Source organism: Lampris incognitus, chromosome 8 (genome assembly GCF_029633865.1).
Source record: "Lampris incognitus isolate fLamInc1 chromosome 8, fLamInc1.hap2, whole genome shotgun sequence".
NCBI classification, from domain to species: domain Eukaryota; kingdom Metazoa; phylum Chordata; class Actinopteri; order Lampriformes; family Lampridae; genus Lampris; species Lampris incognitus.
The window spans coordinates 18,251,385-18,263,515 of NC_079218.1; the positions used below are offsets into that span (position 1 = coordinate 18,251,385).

Consider the following 12,131-nt stretch of genomic DNA (forward strand, 5'->3'; position numbering starts at 1 on the left):
TCTGCTATGTCTTCAGTGTAGATTTATTTAAAAAAAAAAACGATTTGAACGACTACAATTACAAGACAAGTTAGTAATTAAGCAGCTTGGCCCTGATAGACCAGACATTAACATTACTCGGCGAACAAAGGGAAAACCTACAAAAGGACATTTTCCCGAACATGGTATGAAAAGTAAACATGGCTATGTGGTTGCTCAACACTGAATACAGTATTCTCTTTCCTGTGCCTATCGTTCCGGTCATCTGCAGCAGGGTCAGGACGAGGGGATAAAACGACTAACACAGGGCTGAGAGATTTGAAGCACTTTCAGAACAGGCCAAGAAACACGAGTCAAGGGAAGCACATTTACATAGTGCTATGAAACTAGCTGTGCTTGGTCAAGCTAACATAGCAGCACAGCTTGACGAGAGCTACCATGTGAGTGTGCGGAATCACAATAAGGAGGTGGACAAAAACCGGCACATTCTCTCAAAGCTCACAGACTGCATTAACTTCTGTGGAGCATTTGAAGTAGCCCTTAGAAGACATGACGAGACTGAATCATCCGATAACCCTGGCGTCTTCCGTGGCCTTGTGGATGTAGTTTCGTCGTTGCATACTGCAATGCAGGAGCACCTAGAAAAGGCAACGGTTTTCAAAGGTACGTCCAAAAGTGTCCAGAACGAGCTACTCAATTGCATGCTAGATGTAATGCAACTGTCATGACCCTCAGAATTATGAAAATTTGGAGTAAGTGACCCTGAGCGCAGAATAAGCAGTTCGGATAATGGATGGATGGATGGAGTAAGCTATTTTTAGACATTGCTTTAGTTTAACAAAAAAAAAATCACTGTTCAGGTGAACGAACGCCAGCATGACTGTCGGAACTGCTGGTCTGCATGGGCTAGCAGTTAGCCTAGCCTGCCCCACTTCCATGTCCTGTCAGATCGACCTCTGTGTTTCCTCTTCGGACACAGCTCCAGTCAGGGCCGTGGTTCCTGGGCCCACAAGATGCAGCAGACCAACCTCCAACAGCCGATCCAACGCCAGCTCTCCCTGCCAGACACCTTCGACACACCTCCCCACACTCCACACGACGACACTAAAAACACAGTCAAGGCTAGGCGAGGCCACCGCCAGACCGCACTTAGGTGTTATCAGAACTGCTGGTCTGCATGGGATAGCAGTTAGCTTAGCCTGCCTCACTTCCGCATCCTGTCAGACCGCCCTTGGTGTTACCTCTTTGGGGTCATCCCAGGCAGGGCCGTGGTCCCTGGGCCCACAGGACGCAATAGACCACACTCTCCCTGCCATCAAACGAAGACAAACCTAGATGTGGACAAAGACACTGCATGGATGGTCCTGGACTGGGTGAGGCCGCTGCAAACGGGAATTCGTGCCGCCATATATGTATATATGTATATATATCCTTACAGGTTGCGACTAAACAAAATGTATGTAATTTGAAGCGATATGCAAGAAGATCATTATCCAACAGCCTACAAAGATTGACAATGTACACTTTAGTTTATTCTGGAGCACTGACACAGGAGTGGATTTTCAGGTCCCGATCCCTTGACTCAGTTAAAAAAAAAACTTCTTCCGTTCCATTTCACACACACTATTAAAAGTAGAAATGACTCCCGTCCCACGGGAAGCCCACATGGGTCGCGTGACCCACAGGATACATCTGTCTGCACCAGACACACATTCACTTTGTCAGGTTACATTGACATTTCTGCGCATCATGATGAGTGCAAACTGTCTTTGATTCACATCAAATCCAACAGAGACATTTTTTTCTGATTGCATTATTCAGAACATTGCATTCAATTAATTAGTCATTGCTATTAGTTTAATGATTTATTTCAGTGTGTGGTGAACTACAAGCATCCATTAAAACACATTTGGATAGATGTTCCCGAGCATCCTCGCTTAGACAGCTGCATGAAAATAGCTCAATGCACTTGCGCCTGTGCTTAGGCCTAATAGTCCGAGCCGGTGTAGGTGTAAACACAATTGCAAGCCAAAATGGACCTAAATTGTACTGCGCCAGCAGATCTGTATTAACACACCAACCCACCACACCCATCTCACCACAGGTGGGGAAAAATTCACTTTGCACTTGAGGAAATTGCCAATCAGCCTGCGGTTGCATCCACACCTGCTCTGCGCCAACATGAAAATAGAGTCGACTGTTGCCAATGAGGCATTTTAGCACATCCGAGAAAGGCAGGTGCACTGTTGTTTATGGGATTTCTCTGTGAGTTCAACAACTGAAGATACATTTCTAAATTTCGTTCATAAATTTGTCAGAATAGAGTACTTTGCATAGAACAAACAATTAAAAAATATATACTCTCGTAGACTCATTTGAGAAATCGAACACCGAGTCAAGGGCTGTCAAGGCTTTTACGGTTGCCAGTAAAAGACTCATTTTAATCCTTATTTTCCACCAACAACACACTATCAACTCTAAGAATTTTAACTTGCACACAGGCCATGTCTCCCTTTAGAAAACACTTTACTCGTGCACTTTAGAGGTAGACCCCCCGATCCTCCACAACACTCAATAGCACTTGTTTTGCCTTCGTTCCATTAGATTACATGGGGCTTGGAGCAGAGCTTCACCCTTTAGCTGTGTCTAACGGGCCGTGATACTGAACATTACGTCAAAAGCATCCTTATCTGGAGACAGAAATAATGGCCGTTGCCGACAGAAATCCAAGCTCAGTGCAGGCAGATTCCCTGAAGGGATTTTGATGGCGGTCTCTCTCTCTCTCTGTCTGTCTGTCTGTAGCTCTCTCTCTCTCTCTGTATCTCTCTCTCTCTCTGTCTGTCTGTCTGTCTGTATCTCTCTCTCTCTCTCCTGTGTCAAGTCATTGGAAGCTGTGGTCATGAGGATTTACAGTGTTAGGCTGTTGCCCACCAATATTTTTGCCATACCCCTTCAGTTCAACTTACTGTATCTTATGTCTTGCATTTTCAGGCAACCCCATCCCACACATCATACTTCCTGATGGATTTATAAACAGCTAGTAAGTGATGAGAAATTACGGCTAGGGAAAAACCTGAACGCAGATTTGACTATGTTTTTCTCACATTAATTTGCACCATGTGGCATGATGTAGTGGTTTCATCATTCCCCGGATAAAGACAAACATCATGACATGTTTTAGCTCAGCTGCTGTTCCCTCATTTGCTGACCTCCTTTTTCCCCCCAGTTTGAATGATTGTTCGGCTATTAAATCAAATGGAGTGCAAGAGTCCATTCAAGTCTCTTCCCCTTCTCCATCAGTATTGTGTACAATCCTATAATATCAGTTCTGAAATACATAAAGCTTGACTCACTATCAGGCTGCAGTCGCCTACTGTGTACGTCCCCTGACAAACATGTTCATCACAGTATGTCCCAATAATCTGATCAACCTCTACCTGCTGTCTTGTGTGTGTGTGTGTGTGTGTGTATGTGTGTGTGTGTGTGTGTGTGTGTGTGTGTCCTGATGTCATGTTTCACTCCTCTCTACATGCTCACAGTTGTACCTTCTTTCAGCCTAACAGACTTTTTTTGTGATAATAACTGTTAGACACGTGTTTCGTGGCATAGATAGGATTCAGCAAAGGCGTGTATTAATTCACCGTGGCTAAAAAATATCACATAAAATGATGTGACGTGTTCACCCTTCCCTTTGAATAATAACGATAATAATCATAATCTGTGTTTCAGACGGGCTGAGATAAACAAGGAGATAAGAATAAGTAATGACCACTGTGGAGATCATCAGACGGGGCGATATGTTGTGGTTGTCTGTATGGTGACGTTGGATACTAACCAAGCCTTGCATTAGTGGCACAGAATTGTATACTCTAAACAAAATGACTCCAACGGAAAGGCCTTTACACACAGCGGCCTTGCTGTCGACAAGAATTTAATGTCTTCTATCGACACTTACTATGTCAAATTATGGATCAGTGCGGCTTCATAATGAAGGATTGTTTTTTCATGCATAAGAACAGCAGTTATGCATCGAGATAACAAGATGTAGCATTGTCTGCTAAAGGCAGTTATACAGGGCACACAGATGCTCAGAGAGTGAGTGTAAGATGAATAGATGGGAAGAGAGAGAGAGAGAGAGGAGAGAGAGAGGGGAGAGCAAAGAGAGAGAGAGAGTGAGAGTGAGAGAGAAGAGAGAGAGCGAGAGAGTGAGCGAGAGAAGAGAGTGAAAGCAAGAGAGAGAGCGATAGAGAGAGAAAGAGAAAAGAGTGAGAGCGAGAGAGAAGAGAGTGAAAGCGAGAACGAGAGAGAGAAATGCCAAAGACTCATCCAGACTAGCCACTATGGCTCTGATGGAGTAGAGATGAGAGGAGTGTGTGTGTGTGTGTGTGTGTGTGTGTGTGTGTGTGTGTGTGTGTGTGTGTGTGTGTGTGTGTGTGTGTGTGTGTGCGTGCGTGTGTGTGTGTGTGTGTGTGTGCGTGTGTGTGTGTGTGTGTTGTAGGCGCTTCCTCCTCCCTGTTTGCTGAATTATAAAAAGAGAAGACGTTATTGCTGTACCTAATTTCAGTAAGACTCCCACACGCTGCACAGACTCACACAAAGCACAGTGGAGGAGGATGTGATCAAATCAGCCAGGCACATTACATCTTGCTTATCTGTCAAAGGGGCGTATATCAAAGTGGTATATTACCCCCCCAACATTCATATATGATCAACCCTCCCTCCCCCAATATTAGCTATGTTAATCAATGTTAATTATGTTAATGATCGTATTTATTTTTTCCCACTCTAGGGCATTCAGCCATGGATTACCGTCTGAAACATTCAGTACCATTCATACATAAGTAATCATATTTGTTTCTTCCATTTATCGTCTACCATCGTTTTCAATAAGCTAAGCATAAAAAAAAAATCAGGGGCATTAAACCACCGGTCTGTCGTTGATGAGAAATTAGAAACACAATCAAATCAGTGGACCTTAACAAATGAATTTTTCATAATATTACTGTGGACATATGTTCATTAAAAGCCAAACTTCATTATTGTATTATGAAGTAACTTACACTTGCAAGGAAATTATTGTCCAAGAACATTTTCTGATGGGAGGACCCACAGCCCTCCAACATATTTGTACCCCCCGCCAATGTCGAATACACAGTTATGGCCTTGGCATATACTTTTTGCAAGTTCTAAAAATAAAAAATCAAATATTTGCAACTTCGGCTTTACAGTGACCTACGCCTTAAGCTTTCCAGTGCCTATACTACACGTTAATATTCTACTAGCAAAATACTGCTACAATTCCATAAACAATTATACGAGTTATGCTAGTCAGCGACACAGATATGAACGAATGCTCTGCATGCTGTTTTCATGGCTGCCTACCATCAGGTGATGCCGATGTTTCTTGGCTTTCCGCACGTTGTTGATGAAGCGGCAGCCCATCTTTTTGGCGTACCACACTGACATGAACATCCTGCCCGAGCGACGAAAGCTGAACTGTGGTAGCGGACCAACCACGGCTCACCTCCCAAAATGTCAGATGCTCCCGGTGGGTGGGAGCAGGGTGGAGAAGCGAGATGAGGTGTGCTCCAGCAGTGTCTCCGCTCAAACATGTGACAAAAGTATTGCTGAGCATCCAGTCATTTGATCTGGACCGTGTGGCTATTGTATGCCAAATTAGGTGATCTTTAGCCAAGGAGTAACCAGATGACCTTATTAAAACAGACTTTTAAATAACTAGTTCACATTGCACTCACTACAAATTCTTCAAATATAACCAGCAGGAACTGTCTGACAGAGGATACAGCCTTAAAGAGCTAAAAATAAAAAAAGAAACATGGAGAGATGCTCCTCTTTCAGCCGAAGTAGTACACAGGATAACAGAAATGACTTCCTCCTGCTGAGTCGGCGCTCAAGGCTTCCTTTGAGGAATCCCTCCCATCCTCCGAATCGAGCCTTAAACGTGTAAAATTAATGGCAGCCTGCGAGACTCATCTTCACTGGAGACCTAGTCACTGTCGCGCAGTTACGCATCCACACCGGGAGGATAAAAATTCACCAAAAGCCCCTTTTTGTTCCCCGTCGTCCATTTCCGAGGACTGCATAACGCGACGCCTCCTCTCCCCCTGCTCTGTGCTCACTGAGAATGCAGTTCATATTTTCTGCTACTGTACCTCCTCCCATCCCCGTTGCTCCGGGAGAGACGAGCAAGCAGGAAAGTTTGAATGGCAATTACTTCGCTGTCTCTCCGTATAATGTCGAAGCCGGTGATGTGTGAGCAGAAGGAACTACTTTGGCTGAACTCAGAAGGACAGCACCTGAAACTGGCCTCACTTTTCCTAGCAATCACTTCTGGCGCTGGTGGTGGGGGTGGTGATGGGGAGGGGCAGTTTAGACCCAGTTGTACTGTCTGTCAATCATAAATTAGAGACGACAACTGGAACAGAAGTGTGGAATTGGAAAAAAAACCCCAACAAAACATATTGTTTGGGGTCAGGTTGTATTTGTCTGCCATGTGTAATTCCCCTACAGCTGTGTTTGACATTCCTGCTTTTACAGGAAGCGGTCACTCTGCACTGAGACGTTTTGCAAAACGAGCAGTTTTCACAAATGCCCACAACGCGAGCACTTGCCATTTTGACCGTTGCCCTAGCGTCGACTGCATAAAACCCCTCTTTGTATTCTGTCAATTGTGTACACACAACGTCCATTGCATGTCTGTCCGTCTTGGGGGAGAGACCCCTCCTCTGCTGCGCTCCCTGAGGTGTCTTCCTATTTTTTTCTTTTTTTAGGGAGTTGTTCCTTATCCGATGCGAGGGTCTAAGGACAGGATGTTGTATTGCTGTAAAGCCCCCTGAGGCAAATTTGTAATTAGTGATAATGGGCTATACAAAATAAATTGACTTGTTCAATAAATACAGAACAGGGACCACAATCTATATGAATATTGATGGCACTTTTGCAATAAACAGTCCCGGCAATCTATTTGTGAACAAGCAAAATCATCGTGATTGTCTTTCGACTTCTCCGCGCAATTAACACGGGGTAGTCACAGAGAGTCACGTGACGTGCCGGCGCTTTTCTGAAAGTCTGCAGAAAAGTCGAGCGTAATGGGCCAATATAATCACAGAACCCCGATACCCTTGGAGGGACACTGCCGGTCCATCTATGCCACTTAGACACGCTTCGACAGGGAGGGTAATTTAAAAAAAAAGAAAGAAAAAAAGTAGGATGTCTGCAAACAAAAAATGGTGGATTACAGTGTGATTTACAGTACGCCGCTCGCTGTTGCTCAAGGAAATTGTGTGTCGCTTGATGGTGACATAAAAACTGCTGATATCAGGGAGGGAGGGAAGACTTCTTCACCAGAAATCCCCGTCGCAGCTCTCTTGCAGCAAACCCGGGAACATGCTCTCACTATAACAGCCAGCTGGACAGCCATGTTATGTATGGGTACATGCACACACAAACACACACACACACACACACACACACACACACACACACACACACACACACACACACACACACACACACACACACTGACACATTCATGCAAACACAAGCACGTCTGCACACCCAACAGAGTTACGTAAGGGCGTGCTTGAAGGACAAGCTGTCAGCTGAAATGTTCATTTCACTAAAAAAAGATTTCTTACTCTACCTATCTAATATTCTCCCCCCTTCCAGCGCATGCACTGCTCTTTTCCGTGTGAGCAGTCCTCTCCCCCCCCCCCTTTTACTGTGCACACTTTCTTTTCTCCTCTTCCTTTCCTGCCCCCTCCTCCTTCCCAGCAGACCTGAGCTGGAGCTGCTCAGTAATTACACTGGAGCTGCAGGGACAGGTTTAAACATTTATTAAAGAAAAGTAAGGAGGGGGACGACACAGATGAAGCTGGAAACAAGATGCCGAGGAGAGAGCGCGGAGCGGAAAGGGGCGAGAACGTGGCGGGGACCAGAGGACTAGAGGGCCCTTGGGGAGACGCCACGGAAAATAGTAATTGAATCCTTACATAGGAATGATTGCTTTTTGTAGTGAATGTCAAACACATCAGTCCATTTTAGAGGGACAGACAGCTGGAACAGTGTTCAGTCTGAGGAGGATTTGTGGGAGAATTAGATGTATTGGAACCAGATTTTTGCTACAGAGGGAGAGGAAACTACTATGTTTTATTTTTTATTTTATTTTATTTTTTTATTTCAGCTGAGAAAATTGCAGAGGGGTTGAGTAAGCAGAGCGGATGTATGTACAGCATTTAAGGGGAAATGTAATGTTTGGTAGAATGTGAACTTTCAGCCTTTGCTTCCAGCCCATGATATCACAGTGAATTATTTATTTGCTGTTCCGTGAAAACCACAAGCCTGCATACAGTACAGGGCAGCAATATAAAGCTAAGACAGGGTACAAGGGATGCAAAGATAACATTAGACTGTTATCTTTGCATCACATCACTGTCATGAATATTGGAGAACAACATTAGATTAATGTGACCAAATTACGAGGGGAGAAAAGCTACGTGGTGATTGGATTTTGAACACTAGCAGTGCAAATGTACTGGCCTTGTATTTTCACTGGAATTTAGGACCAATCACTTTAATGCTTATACGACCTTTTAGTGCCATTTCTTGAGAAACAACAATTGTTTAGGCACTATCAAAGCACTGTGTCCCTCTTTAAGGGGCAGCAAGTTGTTGATGTTGAAAGGGACTGAATGGTCGAAGGTTTAATCCTTCCGACTTCCATTGTGCCCATTGTTTTTTTTACCCCCTCCCCCTCCTTTTCTCCCCAATTGTATCTGCCCAATTACCCCTTCTGAGCTGTCCTGGTCGCTGCTCCACTCCCTCTGCCGATCCGGGGAGGGCTGCAGACTACCACGTGCCTTCACCGATACATGTGGAGTCGCCAGCCGCTTCTTTTCACCTGACAGTGAGGAGTTTCACCAGGGGCACGTAGCGTGTGGGAGGATCATGCTATTCCCCCCAGTTCCCCCTCCCCACCATACAGGTGCCCCGACTGACGAGAGGAGGTGCTAACGCAGTGATCAGGACACATACCCACATCCAGCTTCCCACCTGCAGACACGGCCAATTGTGTCTGTAGGGATGCCCGACCAAGCCGGAGGTAACACGGGGATTCGAACCGGCAGTCCCCATGTTGGTAGGTAACGGAATAGACCGCTACGCTACCCGGACGCCCCCATTGTGCCCATTGTTATGGAGATGTTGAAGCACTGTCTTTAACCTGAAACCATACCTGCAACATGAGTCTGAGTTGTGGCCTCCCCTGAGCTATCGATTGAGCAAGATCTGTACGTTTATGTTTCCTATAGGGAATGCGTGGTGAGCCGTTGTCCCACGTAGTATGACACTAATACAGTCAAGTTCACAGGTTCAGCTCCCAGGATGCTCCTCAAGCTTAAAATGCTTGTAGTGATGGTACTGTGAGGTGTTTCGTATAAAAGTGCGCATGTGCTGGACATGCTTCACACACGGTGTGGAGATTTACATGCTCTTAAAAATGAGAGCCGTCTCACTCGGCACTCAAAAATTCCAGCATCCACATGTTAAAACACCCCCATAACCCCATGGCCTAATTTCACTAGGACAAGCTATCACAGCGCTCCCAAAGAAGATATCAGTGTGGGCTAAAGCCCTGACTGCCGGCAAACCCAGACCACTAACATCATTTCGCTGCTTCTGAGACAGAGTGAGGACGTCATCCACACATCAACGATGACTGCAGAAGCTGTAAAGAAATATACACCATGTATGTGGTAGATATTGCCCCAGTATTTATTCAAAATATCTTAAGAGATAGCGCTGAATTATATAATTACTAGCCTACTGTGGAGAACAGCATGAAAACGCACACACACAGTAGCATCAGTGACAGTGTGGTGTATGACGGCCTGTTCACAGCTGAAAGTGAGGGACACATGCAGTCGGGTGAGCGACATGTCGAACTGAAACAGTATTCAGTCTTCTGTTTTCAGCGATTTCCCTGTATGGTGCAGAGTGCAAAATGTCTCCATGCTTTTAACTATTTAATTATTACTAGTCAAGTCAGGATGATCAGCTAGAGTCAGGGATGTATTGTTACAAGACCGACTCCTTGTTATAAAGACGGGGTGGGCTTACAGCCTTATTTGTAATATGGTGCATGAGGAGAATATGCTTCATGCATTGCTTAAGTGAGCAGCGAGTAACCATAGGCACTTTCATGCAAAACTCATCTGGGATAACATAAAATTACAGCCTTGAAAGCAAGCGGATATCTTGCACGCAAGAATAACGCATACCGTGATAAAAAGAATTTATTGATAAAGCTGCACGGCCATCTTTTCAAGGTTATGAAAGTCACTCTACGCAGACAAACACTGACACCTTTAGGTCGCAACGCTGTCTTGCATTAAGGTAAACTCTATCTATCTATCTATCTATCTATCTATCTATCTATCTATCTATCTATCTATCTATCTATCTATCTATCTATCTATCTATCTATCTATCTATCTATCTATCTATCTATCTATCTATCTATCTATCTATATCTCTCTCTCTCTCTATCTGTCTGTCTATCTATCTATCTATCTATCTATCTATCTATCTATCTATCTATCTATCTATCTATCTATCTATCTATATCTCTCTCTCTCTCTATCTGTCTGTCTATCTATCTATCTATCTATCTATCTATCTATCTATCTATCTATCTATCTATCTATCTATCTATCTATCTATCTATCTATCTATCTATCTATCTATCTATCTATCTATCTATCTATCTATCTATCTATCTATCTATCTATCTGTCTATCTATCTATCTATCTATCTATCTATCTATCTATCTATCTATCTATCTATCTATCTATCTATCTATCTATATCTCTCTCTCTATCTGTCTATCTATCTATCTATCTATCTATCTATCTATCTATCTATCTATCTATCTATCTATCTATCTATCTATCTATCTATCTATCTATCTATCTATCTATCTATCTATCTATCTATCTATCTCTCTCTCTCTCTATCTCTCTCCTTGTCTATCTGTTTCCCTGTCTATCTATCTATCTATCTGTCTGTCTGTCTCGCTCCATCTGTCTATCTCTCTCCCTGTCTCTCTCCCTGTCTGTCTGTCTGTCTGTCTTTCTCCCTGTCTGTCTGTTTGTCTCTCCCTCTGTCTGTCTCTCTCCCTGTCTCTCTCACTGTCTGTCTGTCTCTCCCCCTGTCTGTCTGTCTCTCTCCCTGTCTGTCTGTCTCTCTTCCTGTCTGTCTGTCTTGCTCACTGTCTGTCTGTCTATCACTCTCTCTGTCTGTCTCCCTGTCTGTCTGTCTCTCTCTCTGTCTGTCTGTCTTTCTAGCAGCATGTGAAAAATATCTACAGAACTCGTCAGATGTCTATTTCAACAACCACTGTCAAACAATACTGCAGCCCACAAAAGCATTTCTGGTGACACGCTGTTATTTTCATTCTTACCCATGTCTCACAGTATTATGTTCCCATTTCACCTCAGTATTTTTACCATCTACCGAATCAAGTCTGGGAAACAATCTAACAATCTTTTGCTCACAACGCAGGGGAGAGGTTGCCCACTAAACCATTCCCAATTCAGTGCAATGGAGCAGCCCAGTATATATAGCTTTTAGCACACGTTGTAATAGCCTGGCTTCTACGATACCATAATATCACGGAGAACTTTAAAACTTCATGTATAGAAACACCACCGAGCAGCTTAACACGGCTAGATTACAGTATTCTTGTCACTTCCGAGCCCTTATAATGTCAGTGAGGATGCAGAATAGTAATTGGTGAATGCAGGCCATACTGACCTATCAGACAATGAAAACTATGAACGTGCACACATTAATAAATTCACGGTACAGATGACCTAATAATACTTTTCCCCAGCACATCTAAAATGGACGGATGCATTTGGTGGCTCCCTTAGGTCAGACAACTGACCTTTGTAAGACAAGTGAGGACATAAGCCAGACTGATGATGATGATGATGATATGGACGATGATAACCCATAACTTCAAGAGTGGTTTTGTGTGGCAGCACTGTAGGAAGTGCTGCACTCTTACCAGTGTGGAAACGGCGGAGGTGTACATTGGAGTGTGTCCCGTTGACATCAACACTGGCTGAAA

The 12,131-nt window shown here is 44.0% G+C and overlaps 1 protein-coding gene across 2 annotated transcripts in view; it reads right to left on the reverse strand.

The window, feature by feature from the left end:
- The window catches only part of LOC130116915 (disks large homolog 4), a 67,803-nt gene that overhangs the window by 24,515 nt on the left and 31,157 nt on the right, over positions 1-12,131 (reverse strand). The window contains exon 1 of one of the 2 annotated variants that reach the window (XM_056285018.1): positions 5,362-5,451. The exons of the other annotated variant lie outside the window; for it this stretch is intronic. Within the exon in view, the coding sequence (XP_056140993.1) occupies positions 5,362-5,451 (90 nt within the window). Of the gene's footprint in view, positions 1-5,361; positions 5,452-12,131 lie in introns of those variants that run through there. 2 annotated transcript variants of the gene reach the window in all.